Source organism: Lithobates pipiens, unplaced genomic scaffold (assembly GCF_037356315.1).
Source record: "Lithobates pipiens isolate NorthernLeopardFrog02 unplaced genomic scaffold, aLitPip1_a1.2 Scaffold_13, whole genome shotgun sequence".
In the NCBI taxonomy this organism is placed as follows: Eukaryota; Metazoa; Chordata; class Amphibia; order Anura; family Ranidae; genus Lithobates; species Lithobates pipiens.
In genome coordinates, this window is record NW_027507718.1 from 82,469,432 (window position 1) to 82,486,490 (window position 17,059).

Consider the following 17,059-nt stretch of genomic DNA (forward strand, 5'->3'; position numbering starts at 1 on the left):
ACCAAGAGCCAGGGTCCGGTTCTCTGAGGGGAGAACAGACAGATCGTCTGTTTATACAGAGTATGGACAGCGATCTGTCATCTCCCCTTCACAGTCCCCTCCCCCCTTCAGTGGGAACACATTAACCCCTTGATCGCCCCCTAGTGTTAACTCCTTCACTGCCAGTGACATTTTTACAGTAATCAATGCATTTTCATAGCACTGATTGCTGTATTAATGCCAATGGTCCCAAAAATGTGTCAAAATTGTCTGACGTGTCCGCCATAATGTCACAGTCCTGATAAAAATTGCAGATCGCTGCCATTACTAGTAAAAAAAAAATGTAATATTAAAAATGCCATAAAAATATCCCCTATTTTGTAGATGCTATAACTTTTGCGCAAACCAATCAATATACGCTTATTGCGATTTTTTTTAGCAAAAGCATGCAGAAGAATACATATCTTCCTAAACTGAGGAAAAAAAAAAGCTCTATTTGCGGGAAGAAAAGGACGTCAATTTTGTTTAGGTGCAACGTCGGATGACCGCGCAATTGTCAGTTAAAGCGACGCAATGCTAAATCGCAAAAAGTGTTCTGGTCAGGAAGCGGGTAAAATCTTCCGGGGCTGAAGAGGTTAAATAAAACATTTTGTATTTTTTATATTTTTTGGGAGTTTCTAATTTTTATTTGTTTAAGCCCCGCTATAGTCCCCTTCCAAAATCCTTCTTTTCTTTGAAAAATTTATATTCTGGGATGAGGTGCATATTTTCTGGTGTCTACCCTTAAGCCGCGTACACACGATCAAATAATCCGGTGGAAAAGTCTGGCGGACTCAAGTCCGCTGGACAATCCGCCCGTGTGGGGGCTCTGGCGGACTTTTTTTACCCAAAAGTCCGGCGGACTAAGAAAGTAGTTTTGCACATCAATCTGTCCGCCGGACTCGCATTTCGGCGGACAATATGGCCGTGTGTGTGCTAGTCCGCTGTACTTTTGAAATGAACAGACTTTTCCCTCCCGGAGAAAAGTCCGCTCATTTTGAGCGCGGCTCCAGGTAGCCGGGGCCAGCGGAGGAGGTGTCGCTGGCCCCGTCACCTTCCCGACAACCCTGGCCATTGGTTGTCAGGGTCTGCGGGCCAGAGGCTTATCGGAATCCGTGAGCCCCCTTTAATAAGGGGGCCCCCGGATCCCGGCCCCCCACCCTATGTGAATGTGTATGGGGTACCCCTACCCATTCACCTGTGAAAAAAAATGTAAAAAAACACAGCACACAAGGGTTATAATAGTTTATTGCACAGCTCTGGGGGTCTTCTTCCGTCTTCGGGGGTCTTCTCGTCGGACTCCTCCGCTATCTTCTGCTAGCTCTTTTACTAGCGGAGAAGCCCGGATGATGTCCCCACCCATTATGATGTCACAGTCCCAGCATCCTCTTGGACTGTGATATCATAATGGGTGGGGACATCATCCGGCGATGTTCCTATATAAGTCGCCACACACCGCGTGCCTGTCATTGTGACCAGAGACAGCGATGAGGCAACAGCTCAAGAAAAGAAGAAGAGAAGAACAGAACAGAAGAACAGAAGGCGGTGGCGACAGAAGACCGGGCCACCTCTTGTAAAAGAGCTAGAAGAAGGCGTGGTGACCCCACAAGAAGAACCAAAGAGGGGGACAAGACCCCCAAAGTCGGAAGAAGAGGGCAGCGGCGAAGAATAAAGCCGGGCTCCTCCACTAGTAAAAGAGCTAGTAGAAGATAGCGGAGGAGTCCGGCGAGAAGACCCCCGAAGACGGAAGAAGACCCCCGGAGCTGTGCAATAAACTATTTTAACCCTTGTGTGTTGTGTTTTTTTTTTTTCACAGGTGAATGGGTAGGGGTACATTGTACCCCATACTCATTCACATAGGGTGGGGGGCCGGGATCCGGGGGCCCCCTTATTAAAGGAGGCTCACGGATTCTGATAAGCCTCCCGCCCGCAGACCCTGACAACCAACGGCCAGGGTTGTCAGGAAGAGGCCCTTGTCCTTATCAACATGGGGACAAGGTGCTTTGGGGTGGGGGGGCCGCGTGGCCCCCCTTCCCCAAAACACCCCCCCATGTTGAGGACACGTGGCGTGGTACGTCTCAGGAGGGGGGGCGCTCACTCATCCCCACTCCCTTACCTGGCCGGCCGGGTAGCGTGCTCGGATAAGGGTCTGATATGGACCCGGGGGGGGACCCCCACGCCATTTTTTTGGCATAGGTATTCCCCTTTAAATCCATACCAGGTGACAGGGCCAGCGACGCCTCCTTCGCTGGTCCCTGCTACCTGGAGCCGCGCTCAAAATGAACGGACTTTCCTCCGTGTGTGTGGGCGAGTCCGTTCTTTTTAAAAGTATGGCGGATAGTCTGGGGGTACGGCGGCTAGTCCGCCTCAAAAGTGCCGTGTGTGGGCAGGTAGCTCATTCGGAAAGTCCGGCGGACAGTCTGGCGGTTTGTCCACCAGACCAAGTCCGCTGGATAGTCTGATACGTGTGTACTCGGCATTAGCCAGACAAAAACTCTATCTTTCAAATATATATTTAGCATATCAAAAGGGAACAAATAATAGAAGTTTATTTAATATCTGCAATGACCATTTTTCTTTCAGTGTCACAGCATACATTGGTCTTAAGCAAATCTGTGATCCAAAGCCAGGTGAAGTGCTTCTTGTCAACTCAGCGGCAGGTGCTGTTGGTACTATTGTTGGCCAAATTGCCAAGATAAAGGTAAATAACGAGACATTACTCATTTTGTACACCAGACCATATTGCAGTATGAGAATACAGTATGGCGGTCCTAACATTCAGCATTGAATGATGCTACTTTGATAACCTGAATCTGCAGATAATAAGTATTTATACCAATATATATATATATATATATATATATATATATATATATATATATATACACACACACACAGCTTCTGCTCAGGATAAATGAGAACACTCCAACAGATTTGTCAAAAAACCTTTACTTTCATTTCAGAATCAACATTTTCTATGGGACACTATACTACAAAATACTCCCACAAATAGGTAGGGTAATTGGCTTCTGTCCAAAATTGGCCCTAGTATATGAATGTAAGTTGGGGACCTTGGATTGTGGGCTCCTTGAGGGTAAGGACTGATGTGAGTTTGTGATGTATGTGTAATCTGATGGCGCTATATGGGTACCTTGAATAAATAATAATATAATAGATGAGCATCTTAATGAGATGCAATGTACAGGGATAGGGATAATTGTAGACACGCACACTCACTCAAGTTGAACTGGAAGAACTGGGGTCTTTATTCAACCTTACTAACTATGTAACTATGTAACTATGTAAAAGTGATACAAAAATTTAACAAAGATGGAACAACAACCATCTCACAGAGACATCCAGGCCATCCACGGAAGTTAACACCTCAACAAGAGTGTCTTTTGATGAGAAGGGTTGAAGAAAACCGCCATGCAATTTCACTGCAGTTAGCCAAAAAAGTAGAAAGCCAAACTGGGGTGATTGTTTCCCATGACACAATATGGCATATACTGCACAGGAATGGCATGCATGGTTGTCATCCACGAAGGGAGCCTCTCTTAAAGCCTATGCACAAAAAACCCACGTAGAATTTGCCAGGACCATGCTGAAAAACAAGAGGACTGCTGAGACTCTTTATACTTGAGTGATAAGACCAAGATAAATGTTGGAACTGATGGCTTCAAAGCTGTATGGCGTTGCAAAGGGTAGGAGTACAAAGAAAAATGCATGGTGCCTACAGTGAAGCATGGGGGTAGCAGTGTCCTTCTGTAGGGCTACATGAGTGCTGCAAGTGTCGGGAGCTGCATTGATGATATCAAATTCACAGATGTACTGCTCTATATTGAAAGAGAAGATGCTGCCATCACTCCGTGCCCTTGGTTGTCGTGCACTTTTCCAATATGACAACGTTTTAAAACACACATCTAAGGCCACTGTTGTATTTCTGAAGATCAGGGTGAAAGTGGTTCAGTGGCCAAGTATGTCTCCTGATCTGAACCCAATCAAACACCTATGGGGAATTCTGAATAGACAAGTTGAGCATTACTCTCCATCCAGCATCCAGGTGCTAAAAGAGGTAGTTCTTGAAGAATGGAAAAAGATAGATGTTGCAATATGTCGCCAACTTGTTCATTCCATGCCTAGAAGTCTTGGTGGTGTCCTTACAAATCATGGAGGTCATACAAAATACTAGATGTAGTAGTTTTTGTTCTGAGGTGTTCATTGCATCAACTAATTTGAATAAAACTGAAGATTTTGTAATCTAAGTTATATTAGTAACCTTACTTTAATGTAATGGGCTAAACAAATGTTCTATAAAACTCAGGTTTGTCAAAATGTTGGAAATTGTTCTTGAGTTCATTGAGATATTGATTAAAATCTTACTTTTTAAAAGGGGTGTACTCATTTATTCTGAGCACTGTTTATATACATTATCCACAGTGAGCATTTTTTGGCTTTCTATAAAGAAAGGTCCATAATTAATTGATAATATGCAGTACATTCTTCTATTATAAATTCGTTTTTCACTGAATTTTTTACTGACATTATTTTCAAGGTTTTACACGTTTTTGCTTTTATTGAACAGGGATGTAAAGTGGTTGGATCTGCTGGCTCAGATGAAAAAGTTGCGTATTTAAAGGAAATTGGTTTTGATGAAGCATTCAACTATAAGACTGTAAGTTCTTTGGAGGAAGCACTGAAGGCAGCATCTCCAGAGGGCTACGATTGTTACTTTGAGAATGTAAGTAACTGTGAGTGTGTGGCTAATTTCAACAAAGAGTTTCAGTTATCTATGTTAAGTTTATTTGCACATGGATACATATTTGACTTCTGGGAAAAGTGAAGTAGCTTGGGTACAGACAGTTAAAAAGCACAAATCTTTGTGTACTAGAACTTTAATTGGCAGAGTTGGAGGATTTTGGGCCAATAGACCAGTTACAAGACAGAGCTCCCCCTAAATGCATATGTAGAGTTTGCCTAACATGCAATAAACAACCAATATTTTGGATCTGTAAGGCATTTTTGTTTACATTTTTCTTGGTGGAAGGCAGTATATATGCTCAATTTGGAACTATCCTCAAGTCAGTAGTGTGCTGCTGGGAATAGAAGTAGGACTTAGTTAAGAATTTGTTAATAGACTCCCAAAAGTCCTCTTCCTGGCAATATCTGGCTATTTATCTTGGTACCTTTTATTATTTTTTATTGAATTGTTAATGGGTGTTAAATAAAAGGCTGCTGAGGCCAACTTAAAACCCACGTCAAGCATTTGGAATCAATATTTAGGCGGTCAGATGTCAGGGACGGAACTGAAATACCCATCAGTAAAAGGTATATTTGTATAAAAATTAGCAATTATGCACACAGTTCTACAGAGCCGGCAATATAACTATTTTCTAAAGTGAATGTTTTTTTTTACTTATGTTTTGCATATATAGGTTGGAGGAAAGTTTGCTGATGTAGCTCTTCAACAAATGAAGAATTTTGGAAGAATTGCAGTGTGTGGTTGCATCTCTACGTACAATGATTCTGTTCCACAAACAGGTAATAACTCTTTGTTTATTATCACAGGAATGAAACCACATAAAACAGAAGTTTTACTATTTAAGTGGCTAAACCATCTGCAAAGGCATTCGTTAATACTTCCAACCAGTGGCGGCTGGTGCTCCAAATTTTTTTTGGGGGGGGGGGGGGGGGGGTGCAAACAAACTGAAAAATTCTGAAAAATACTGGAAAAAAAAGAATCAATTGCAGCCTCACTGTGCCCGTGAAATGCAGCTGCTGTGCCCGTCTAATGCAGCTGCTGTGCCCATCAAATGCAGCTGTTGTGCCCATCAAATGCAGCTACTGTGCCCATCAAATGCAGCTACTGTGCCATCAAATGCAGCCGTTGTGCCCATCAAATGCAGCCACTGTGACCCTAGCACTCCCCCGGCCGCTCGTTCGCAGTCTGAATACTGAAAAAAAAACATCAATTGCAACCTCACTGTGCCCATCAAATGCATCTACTGCGGCATCAAATGCAGCCACTGTGCCCATCAAATGCAGCCACTGTGTCCATCAAATACAGCCGCTGTGCCCATCAAATGCAGCCACTGTGACCATCAAATGCAGCCGCTGTGCCCATCAAATGCAGCTGCTGTGCCCGTCAAAGGCAGCCACTCTGCCATCAAAGGCAGCCTCACTGTGCCCATCAAATGCAGCCGCTGTGCCCATCAAATGCACAAATTCCCCCCCCCCACACATGCCCACTCATTCGCTGTCTGACCGGCACTTAGCCTATCTTGGTGGCGGGTCAGGCAGCGAGTGACAGGTGCAAGCTGTGGGACGGGCAGCGGGTCAGGTGGCAGCTCCTGTGTCCTACATGTTTCCTCCATGCTTTTCCTCATGCTAGGCATCCAATAGGAACTCCATGTTGGGAGGCAGCTGAGGCTGCTCCGATCCGAAATGAATGTCCAGAGGACTGACGGGAGTTGAAGCCCAAGTTGCTTAGGATGCTTGATAGACTGGCTGCCACTTTCTAACCAGCTCAGGGGGCTGGTTAGAAAGGGTAGCAACGAGCTACCATCAGATTGGCTGGGTAGATGGGACAGTAGCGTCACTGAGCACCAGGCATTGTTAGTTTGAAACAGGTTGATGTCAATCCCAGGCCGGTTTGTTGCGTTTTGTAGACTAGACTGTGAGATGAAGGGTGTAATGTTTTGGAAAGTCAGGTGGAGTCGGAGCAGTGTCTGACTGGCGGAGCCACTGATGGCAAATTCACTAGGTCGTAGGAAACCATAGAAGGCCTGGTAGACGGCAGCTTGGATGACTAGGCTGAGCAAAGCCCCAAATGGAGAATGAGTAAGGATTTCAGACATGTCCCTGAAAAGGGCACTCATGATAGGTAGGCGTTTGCCACAGACTATGAGTTGGTGCTTCTGTATGCCCTGTAGGAGAGGTTTGACTGCATGAGCTGAGAATACTGACGGTTTACTGTGGTCTTTTTTATTTTTTTTTCTTGTATGAGTGAGAGGTTGCTGAGATGATATCACATTTTGAAAAGGTCTCAACAAGAGTGTCAAGCTGCTAAGATGATTTTGTATGGATGCGAGGGTCTCAATGATGGAGAGTTGGTTTACTGGGAAAAGGATAGAAATGGTTTATTTGGCGGCTTACCATACCCCTAAGCGAGCAGTATAAAGGGATAAGGACAACGTCAGTTTGATTCGTAGGTTCCATAGGGTTAACTAGGGTTAACTAATGAACGATATGGGAGACAACGAATGGTAACGAATTGATAGGACATAAAGAATTTGGTAACAAAGCTTACTTGCGACAGTGGGCCATGCGAGTAACTTTGCGGCTGACTGTGGCTGGAGTGCAACATATCAGGAAGGTGTGGCGTGATGCCATGCTTGAGGAAAAAACAACAAGGTTTGGTGTAGGAAATAGAATGCGAGAAGTGCGTACGAATAATTCGTAAGTTCCACTGCAGGAACCAAACACATGGTATGGGCGACCCCGCAAGTGGCTGCAAAATTTTGACATGACAAACACGGTAACGAATCCTACCTGCAGCAGTGACCGTGCGACAGGGTTTGCATTGGACTGGAGCGGGTGTGCAACACACCCGAAGAGTGTGGTGTGGCGCTGTGCATGACGCACAGAAAATAACTTTGGTTTGGTAAATAAATGAGATAAGAACCGTGTACAAACGATTCGTAAGTTCTGCTGTGGGAACTAAAACACATGGCATGGGGGAAACAACTAATGGCAATGGTAGACAGTATGCAATGTATCTGATACGAAACGTTTGTAAAGAGAAATTACTCTGATACGAATCGGTTGTAAAATATATGAATTGAATCTGATACGAATCGGTAGTAAGGAGTATTAAATTAATCTGATACAAATTGGTTGTAGAGTGTATGCCACCCCTTGCTCTGAAACCGAACACATACCAACCACCCAGCACTCATCAAAGTGCAAACAAGGCACCAGGTGGGTCTATTTACCACCTCCAATCAGCCACAGAACCCATACAAACAATACATGCTCATCTGCAAATGGATGAGATGGCAACCCCATGGACCATGAATCTTATAAACAGTGAAGCCTATGGCGAGTGATATTGGACAACGACCGACAGCAGCTTGGAGGCTTGGATTTACAAATTAATCGTGTTTGACAGAAGGAACTTACAAATGTTCTGTGCTGAATGATGTTGAGACTTGAACGACAACAACTCGGAGGCAGGTTTTTTACGAAAGGGATGCAGGATAGGAAGCCTAATGAATCGCAAGATTGCACATGATATGAAAAGGTTTGAATACTACCTGCAACAGTCAGCGGGAACCGCGGACGAAGACCACGAATGGATAAGCCGCAATGCACAGACTCACGAACATGAGGTGAGCTGGGAAGATTTGTCCCAGTGACGTGTAGTATGGCGCACTGAACCAACAAAGAGCATGGGCGAGTGGGCTGCTTAAATACCCTCTGGGCTCCTCCCATAAAAATTCAGCCCACCATACGGGCCTTCTTATATATACACACTGTGTATATATAGCCTCGAGTAAAATAGGCCTGTATTTGCAGCGCCCAGGAGCCACAACTGCTGTATAATTCTGCCCATAGACATGCATTACAGAAAACACTGTACACAATTATAAAGCTTAACTGCTGGTACTTGCACATGCGTTTGGACATATACCTCGAAATGCAAATGTTGCCCGTATGCGCGCATGTGTACAAGCAGGTACCAGCATTTATGCGCATACAGCCGCGTACAGCATATTCTGTAATGCATGTCAGTGACGGAACCGATCCCACACTCCGATTGAGTGCTTCCCTCTATATACCGTTTCCTAAGTCCTGGAACACAAGTCCAATGGATCTGGCTATAGGAACCCCCAAGCACTAGACGACACCAGTCTTAAGAGTACATCAGGAATTACCTTTATTTGAGATCTCACACAAAATATATATACAGCGGGGTGACTAAAACCTAACCTAATTAGCATGAGCTAATTATCTAATCAACACTCAGACTAGTTTGACTGAAGGGATAAGACTTTTCGGCTCCTTGCTCACAATTCAATAAACATTACTATAAACATAAACACAGGGTTAATTAGCACAAACAACAATATGTGAATACTCAATACTCAGACTAGACACATTTACACAACATTATACAAGACAGTCAGGATGGCTGGAGGTGATGATATTAGCATCTAAGAGTTTGTGTCCCAATAGTGTGATTTAGTCTATTGATAACATGGCATTTACATATCCAGAGTCTGTGTGTCTTGGGGGGGGGCACAGACCTGAATCCAAGTAACACCACCTCAGGGGTCCCCAGGCATACAGCTCACAATTGCACCGTTCCCCCAAATGCGAGGGCCCATAATCACAAGGCAAGAGGCTCGCATTCTGTCCCCTCCAAGAACCTCGGTCCCAGCTAGGTCTGTCACAATGTATATGACCAGAATTATGCAGCAACAACACATTACAAAATAATACATAACAAAACATACTGTCACGTATCAGATAAGACCAGAACTGTGTGGACTGCAACAGAGGAAACCCAAACGTGTATAAGTGAAATATGATTTATTAAAGAAAGTGAATAATATGAATACAACCACACAGTGCAATAAACCAACCAACAAAGACCCCCAAACAACAACAGACAGATATGTACAATAAATGGGAAATGCAAGTACCGTAAACGATAGGCAGGCCAGGGTCATACACAGAGGATCAGCAAATAAACAAGGGCAGTCCAGAATCAGAGTCACAAGCCAGGCCAAGGTCATACACGGGGAGATCAGCAAATGGGGTAAGGAACACAGGACAGGGAGAGGATGGATGGATCAGACTTCAGGACAGGAATAATGGTAACAGGTGGGACAGGGTTGGGACCAGGACAGGGAAACAGGATCAGAGCCACGGGTCACAGGTTCAGGGTACAGGGTACAGGAACAGGTTCAGGATCGCAAGCAGCAGGTCAGGGCACAAGGAACAATACCGAGGCAAACATATGACTGCTTGCCAGCTATTTATAGGCCTGTGATTGGCCTCAAGTGACACCTGATTGCAGGAGGTGCTGCCTGCTCCATACTGCCAGGATCCATCCGCTGGTGGACGCCAGTACTGCGGCCCAAAGATGATCTAGCATCAGCAGGGAAAAGCTCTCCTGACAGCTCAAAACTGACAGGAGACACCTGCTGGTGGACCTCAGTACTGCACGCCAAGAGACAGATATTATCAGCGGATGGAACATTTCCTGACAGTACCCCCCCTCAAAGGAGCGGCCTCCGGACGCTCCAACTAGCTGCTGCTGGGACAAGTCCATGGCATCAAGCTGGGCAACAGGCAGAGTCATAACAGGTTTAGCAGCAGGCACATCAAGCGAGGCAGCGGGTACATCAAGCTGGGCAGAGGGCACAGGCACTTCAAGCTGGTGAAATGGGCACCGCAGGCTGGACAGCGGGCACCGGCACTTCAGGCTGGACAGCGGGCACTGGCACTTCAGGCTGGACAGCGGGCAGGAACACCTCAGGCCGGGAGGCAGGCACATCAGACCGGGAGGCTGCAGGGCAGGCACCGGGACGGCAGGCTGGAAGGCATCGGACTGGCAGGCCGGGACATCAGACTGGAAGGCATCAGACTGGCAGGCCGGGACATCAGACTGGAAGGCATCAGACTGGCAGGCCGGGACATCAGACTGGAAGGCATCAGACTGGCAGGCCGGGACATCAGACTGGAAGGCATCAGACTGGCAGGCCGGGACATCAGACTGGAAGGCATCAGACTGGCAGGCCGGGACATCAGACTGGAAGGCATCAGACTGGCAGGCCGGGACATCAGACTGGAAGGCATCAGACTGGCAGGCCGGGAAATCAGACTGGAAGGCATCAGACTGGCAGGCCGGGACATCAGACTGGAAGGCATCAGACTGGCAGGCCGGGACATCAGACTGGAAGGCATCAGACTGGCAGGCCGGGACATCAGACTGGAAGGCATCAGACTGGCAGGCCGGGACATCAGACTGGAAGGCATCAGACTGGCAGGCCGGGACATCAGACTGGAAGGCATCAGACTGGCAGGCCGGGACATCAGACTGGAAGGCATCAGACTGGCAGGCCGGGACATCAGACTGGAAGGCATCAGACTGGCAGGCCGGGACATCAGACTGGAAGGCATCAAACTGGCAGGCCGGGACATTAGACTGGAAGGCATCAGACTGGCAGGCCAGGACATCAGACTGGAAGGCATCAGACTGGCAGGCATCAGACTGGCAGGCCGGGAGATCAGACTGGCAGGCATCAGACTGGCAGGCCGGGACATCAGACTGGAAGGCATCAGACTGGCAGGCCAGGACATCAGACTGGAAGGCATCAGACTGGCAGGCATCAGACTGGCAGGCCGGGAGATCAGACTGGCAGGCATCAGACTGGCAGGCCGGGACATCAGACTGGAAGGCATCAGACTGGCAGGCCGGGACATCAGACTGGAAGGCATCAGACTGGCAGGCCGGGACATCAGACTGGAAGGCATCAGACTGGCAGGCCGGGACATCAGACTGGAAGGCATCAGACTGGCAGGCCGGGACATCAGACTGGAAGGCATCAGACTGGCAGGCCGGGACATCAGACTGGAAGGCATCAGGCTGGAAGGCCGGGACATCAGACTGCAAGGCATCAGACTGGAAGGCCGGGACATCAGACTGCAAGGCGTCAGGCTGGAAGGCGTCAGGCTGGAAGGCCGGGACATCAGGCTGGAAGTCGTCAGGCTGGAAGGCCGGGACATCAGGCTGGAAGTCGTCAGGCTGGAAGGCCAGGACATCAGGCTGGAAGTCGTCAGGCTGGAAGGCCGGGACATCAGGCTGCAAGGCGTCAGGCTGCAAGGCGTCAGGCTGCAAGGCCGGGACGTCAGGCTGCAAGGCCGGGACATCAGGCTGCAAGGCCGGGACATCAGGCTGCAAGGCCGGGACATCAGGCTGCAAGGCGTCAGGCTGGAAGGCCGGGACATCAGGCTGCAAGGCGTCAGGCTGGATAGCAGGCAGATGATTGGCAGAATCAGGAGGGTGATCAGGTTCGGCTGGCATGCAGGCAGACTGGAGCAGGTTGGTTGGTGCGGAGGCAGGTTGCGTTACTGGCAGGATCAAATGGGTAGGAAAGAACTTCCGTCTCTTTTTAGATTTAGCTACTGAAGGCCTGTAGGTAGCTGCAGATCTATAGGTAGGGGATGAAGCAGACTGGAGAGAAGGGTTGGAATATGGCAGGGAAGAGGTAACAGTGGCTGGGGGAAGTTCTTGAGGGATAGTGGGCCGTAGTAAAGAGGCTGTTGGATTAAAGGCAGGATATGTGCAGCAGGAAGAAACAGGGTATTGATATTTGGTGGGAAGTAGAGTATATTGGGCTGAAACTGAGGTTGCCATAGGTGATGGAGGAAGAGACTCTTGGGCAGGCGGGTGTTTGGTAGCAGAGAGGGTAAGTTGTGGGCTGGCTGTGGCCGATTGAAAAATACCAGACCATGCTAAAAGTAGTGGTTGTACAAACTGCGGGTTACAGACTGCCTGTCTAACAAGGGATTGTACGGAATCAACACATTCTATTATCCTCTGTTGGGAACAGGCTGTGTAATGCTCAAAAAAGTAAGGGGAATCATCTTCCAGAAGCCATACCAGTGATGCGACTTGATTAATACTGAAGGGGGGAGAAAAATCATCCTGGCCCTCTGGGATGCAGGGCAGGGCCAGCTCTGTGCAGATTTTAATTAACGGCTGAACATCCCCAAACAACATACAGCCCTGATCAACCCAGGAGTGAGCTAAACGAATGGTTTCCAACAGCTGATCACTGGTCCACCCTTTCAGTGTCTGGCGGAGATAGTCACCACTCTCAGACGCCAACAAAGCATAATAACGGATTACCTCTAAATTCATTTCAGTAAGCAACCTGAACCAAGATGGTTCCTCTGTGTAGCCACTTCTGGTCAGGGATGACCTCGGTATTCTGTCACGTATCAGATAAGACCAGAACTGTGTGGACTTCAACAGAGGAAACCCAAAACGTGTATAAGTGAAATATGATTTATTAAAGAAAGTGAATAATATGAATACAACCACACAGTGCAATAAACCAACCAACAAAGACCCCCAAACAACAACAGACAGATATGTACAATAAATGGGAAATGCAAGTACCGTAAACGATAGGCAGGCCAGGGTCATACACAGAGGATCAGCAAATAAACAAGGGCAGTCCAGAATCAGAGTCACAAGCCAGGCCAAGGTCATACACGGGGAGATCAGCAAATGGGGTAAGGAACACAGGACAGGGAGAGGATGGATGGATCAGACTTCAGGACAGGAATAATGGTAACAGGTGGGACAGGGTTGGGACCAGGACAGGGAAACAGGACCAGAGCCACGGGTCACAGGTTCAGGGTACAGGGTACAGGGTACAGGGTACAGGGTACAGGGTACAGGGTACAGGGTACAGGGTACAGGGTACAGGGTACAGGAACAGGTTCAGGATCGCAAGCAGCAGGTCAGGGCACAAGGAACAATACCGAGGCAAACATATGACTGCTTGCCAGCTATTTATAGGCCTGTGATTGGCCTCAAGTGACACCTGATTGCAGGAGGTGCTGCCTGCTCCATACTGCCAGGATCCATCCGCTGGTGGACGCCAGTACTGCGGCCCAAAGATGATCTAGCATCAGCAGGGAAAAGCTCTCCTGACAGCTCAAAACTGACAGGAGACACCTGCTGGTGGACCTCAGTACTGCACGCCAAGAGACAGATATTATCAGCGGATGGAACATTTCCTGACACATACAAAACAAAAAAGATGGAGTGTAAATAAAAACTGCCCCATGAGCTAATACAGAATTGATTTTGATTTAGATTTTTTTCACCTACAGGGCCATATGCTCAGTTAGTAATTCTCTTTAAACAACTTCGTATAGAAGGGTTTCTGATATTCAGTTATGAGGACAAGCCCATCTATGAGGAAGGACAGAAGCAGCTGTTAGAATGGATTTTAGAGGTAAGTTATGGACTGCAATTTATATTACAGTGCTATCAAAGATTACATTATTTGTTTAAAAAGTAACAAACATCTTATACTTACCTGCTTTTTGCAATGGTTTTTGTACACAGCAGCCATAATTCTTCCTTTTCTCAGGTCCCCCGCCAGCACCTCTGGATCCTCTGTGGGGGCACTCGTGCATGATTGCTCCCGAGCCCTGCTCTGTACCCCACTTCTTCCTCACTGGCTGTGATTGAAAACAGAGGGAGTTAATGGCCAGCCAATCCCTTTAGAGGGTGGGCCACGGTCATAAGAATCAGGTGTAGCCATCATATTAAATCTGAATTTCCATTACATTTTTTGTTGAGGAAAGTTTAAAGTGTGTGTTACCCATAAAAAATAAAAATAAAAAAGCATCCTGTTCCTTTAAAGCATGTTATACAGTGCTTGTGCTGTGTAATTTAGCCCCTTGTATCACCTGAAATACCTGGCTGATCCTGCCTGGTTCTGCCTTCCCCCTGTAAACTGATCACAGTTTATTATGGCTGCTGAGCCCTGACACTCTGACATGCCTCCGTCTTCCCCAGCCCTGCTCTGTCCTCCTCTGTCCCCCTCTCCACACTCACTCCCTGCCTGTCAGCGCTATCTCAGCCCCCCCCCCCCCCCACTGCTATAAAAACTACAATCTACTCATGCCATCCCCTCTGTTAAATAACAATATGTGTCCCAATGCTATATAAAAAAGATGCCGATTTGTAGTTTGAATCAGAGCGTCTCCTGGCGCTCACGTGACTGCTTGGCTCTCTCTCCTCTCCTCCCAAGCTGATGTCTCACCTCTCTCCTCCTCTGCTCACCGGCTGACATCAGTGGGAGTTTTTGACCCCTCCCGCTGTATCTGTCAGACTGGGAAAGGAGAGAGCCGAGGAGTCACGTGAGCACCGGGAGACGGTCTGATATAAGGTACAAATCGGCATCCTTTTATAGAACACAGGCACTGGGACACTTAGGGAGTTATTTACGAAAGGCAAATCCACTTTGCACTATAAGTGCAAAGTGTACTTGAAATTGCACTGAAAGTGCACTTGGAAGTGCAGTCTCTGTAAATCTAAGGGGTAGATCTGAAATGAAGGGAAGCTCTGCTGATTTTATTATCCAATCATGTGCAAGCTAAAATGCTGTTTTTTTATTTTTCTTGCATGCCCCCCTCGGATCTACAGCGACTGCACTTCCAAGTGCACTTTAGTGCAATTTCAAGGGCACTTTGCACTTGTAGTTTGCACTTGGATTTGCCTTTAGTAAATAACCCCCATATTGTTAAACAGAGGGGATGTCATGAATTATAGTGGCTTAAAAACCACTTTGAGGGTGCCATTTGGAGCAGTTATTTAAGTACAGTTATTTATTAAATTAATATAAATGGTTGCAGATGAAAAATGTACAGAAAATATATATATACAACTTTTTAATACATATTAATTTTTTCAGGGCAAGTTGAAGTATAATGAACATATCACCAATGGGTTTGAAAACATGCCGTCAGGATTCATTGGAATGCTCAATGGAGAAAACACTGGAAAAGCAATTATCAAAGCGTGAAATTTGAATAAATACATTTGTACATGCTGGTGTCCTTTAGTGTTTGGTGGAAAAATCAGTTTTAGAATTCAAATCTACTACTTGGCTGTGAAATAATATTTTTTCAAATGCCATAAGCATACATAAATAAATATCATATATTTCTAAATATTGACTGCTAGTAACCTCATGTTACCATCTTTCACCCTGCTTACAGCCCTGGGTCTGCACATAGTAGAAAGTTCTATCGTGGAGTTTACCTTTTGTTTTACACTAAATGGCAGGGCATAGATGCGAACCAGCCAGAGAGAAAGAAATAGGATTTCTACCTAATATGCATTTTCTTTTCAGTTAAATTTTAATCATTTTTTCAAAGGGTTACCCCCCCGCTCACAATGGCGTGACTGGCGTCAAATCGCACGACAAGTCCCGCCCTATTGACCACAAAGGAACTGTTCAAATCATAGCGATGCAGACTTTGTGGTGCCGCACCAGTTTAAAAAAGAAGTTCCTGCACTACTTTTGGTGATTTTGTGTGCTACTTACATAGGCATATGCGCATGAAGTTGCACAGATGTCAGCCAAATCTCACCTGAAGTCACACTGACATGCAGCTTTGAAATAGTAAGATTTCAAGTGAAGTCGCACAATTTCAAAGCCTCTTTCAGTGTGAACATAGACCTAAGGTACATTCCAGACATAAAACGAGTGCATAGTGAAACACAAAAATCTTGCAGTATAAAAAAACAAAAGTAATGCTAAGCAGTACACAATTTTCCAAGTTTTTGTATGAAGGTCGCTGGAAAAAGTCCAAAGGTAATTTTATAGCAAGGGTGAGTAGAGTGGGATCAGGAAAAGGGGTGGAAGGGTAGATTCAATCATGACTGTTCTTGGGAGATCTGTGGTTTGCATACGCAATATGCAATGGATGCTGAAGACCTAAAGCGTATTATTATTTAGTTTCATTTCATTTAAAGACTCTGTGGGTAATGCAAAAGAAGGAGGTAGAGGTATGGGAGAAAGGATTCATACCAGCAGAAGCACAAGAATTTAAGTGCAAATCCAGGCTATCACTAACTAAGCTTAAAACTGCTCCCACCCCCTTCTAAATCATATACTAACCATCATGTAGTTACCTTGTACCTACTACTGATCCAGTCTGCGATGTGATCTCCCCAGCAAACAGCTTTAAGGGAGAGAGCAGCGACAATGGTTGCATTGCCTGGGCAGTGACGTCACTTATAGACTGGAATGCTGTGAGAATAGATAAGTATATGCATCTTCCTTCCACATGGTAGCATAGGTTTTAGAAATGGGTTGGAGGCAAATTTAAGCTTAGTTAGTAATACTTGCACTTCCACTTTAGGAAAAAATAATGTTTAGATGAGGGAAGAAGAGAAGGTAAAGGGAAAGGGTGGGGTAAGAGTTGAGGGGACCTGGTC

The 17,059-nt window shown here is 46.3% G+C and overlaps 1 protein-coding gene across 2 annotated transcripts in view; it reads left to right on the plus strand.

The window, feature by feature from the left end:
* Positions 1 to 15,786, plus strand: part of LOC143974141 (prostaglandin reductase 1-like) — a 77,728-nt gene extending 61,942 nt beyond the window's left edge. For both annotated transcript variants that reach the window (XM_077475254.1, XM_077475253.1), the window contains exons 6-10: positions 2,602 to 2,719; positions 4,604 to 4,759; positions 5,454 to 5,559; positions 13,936 to 14,060; positions 15,528 to 15,786. In XM_077475254.1, coding sequence (XP_077331380.1) covers positions 2,602 to 2,719; positions 4,604 to 4,759; positions 5,454 to 5,559; positions 13,936 to 14,060; positions 15,528 to 15,638 — 616 coding nt within the window. In that variant the 3' untranslated portion in view covers positions 15,639 to 15,786. The remainder of the gene's footprint in view (positions 1 to 2,601; positions 2,720 to 4,603; positions 4,760 to 5,453; positions 5,560 to 13,935; positions 14,061 to 15,527) is intronic.
* Positions 15,787 to 17,059: the final 1,273 nt, after the last annotated feature.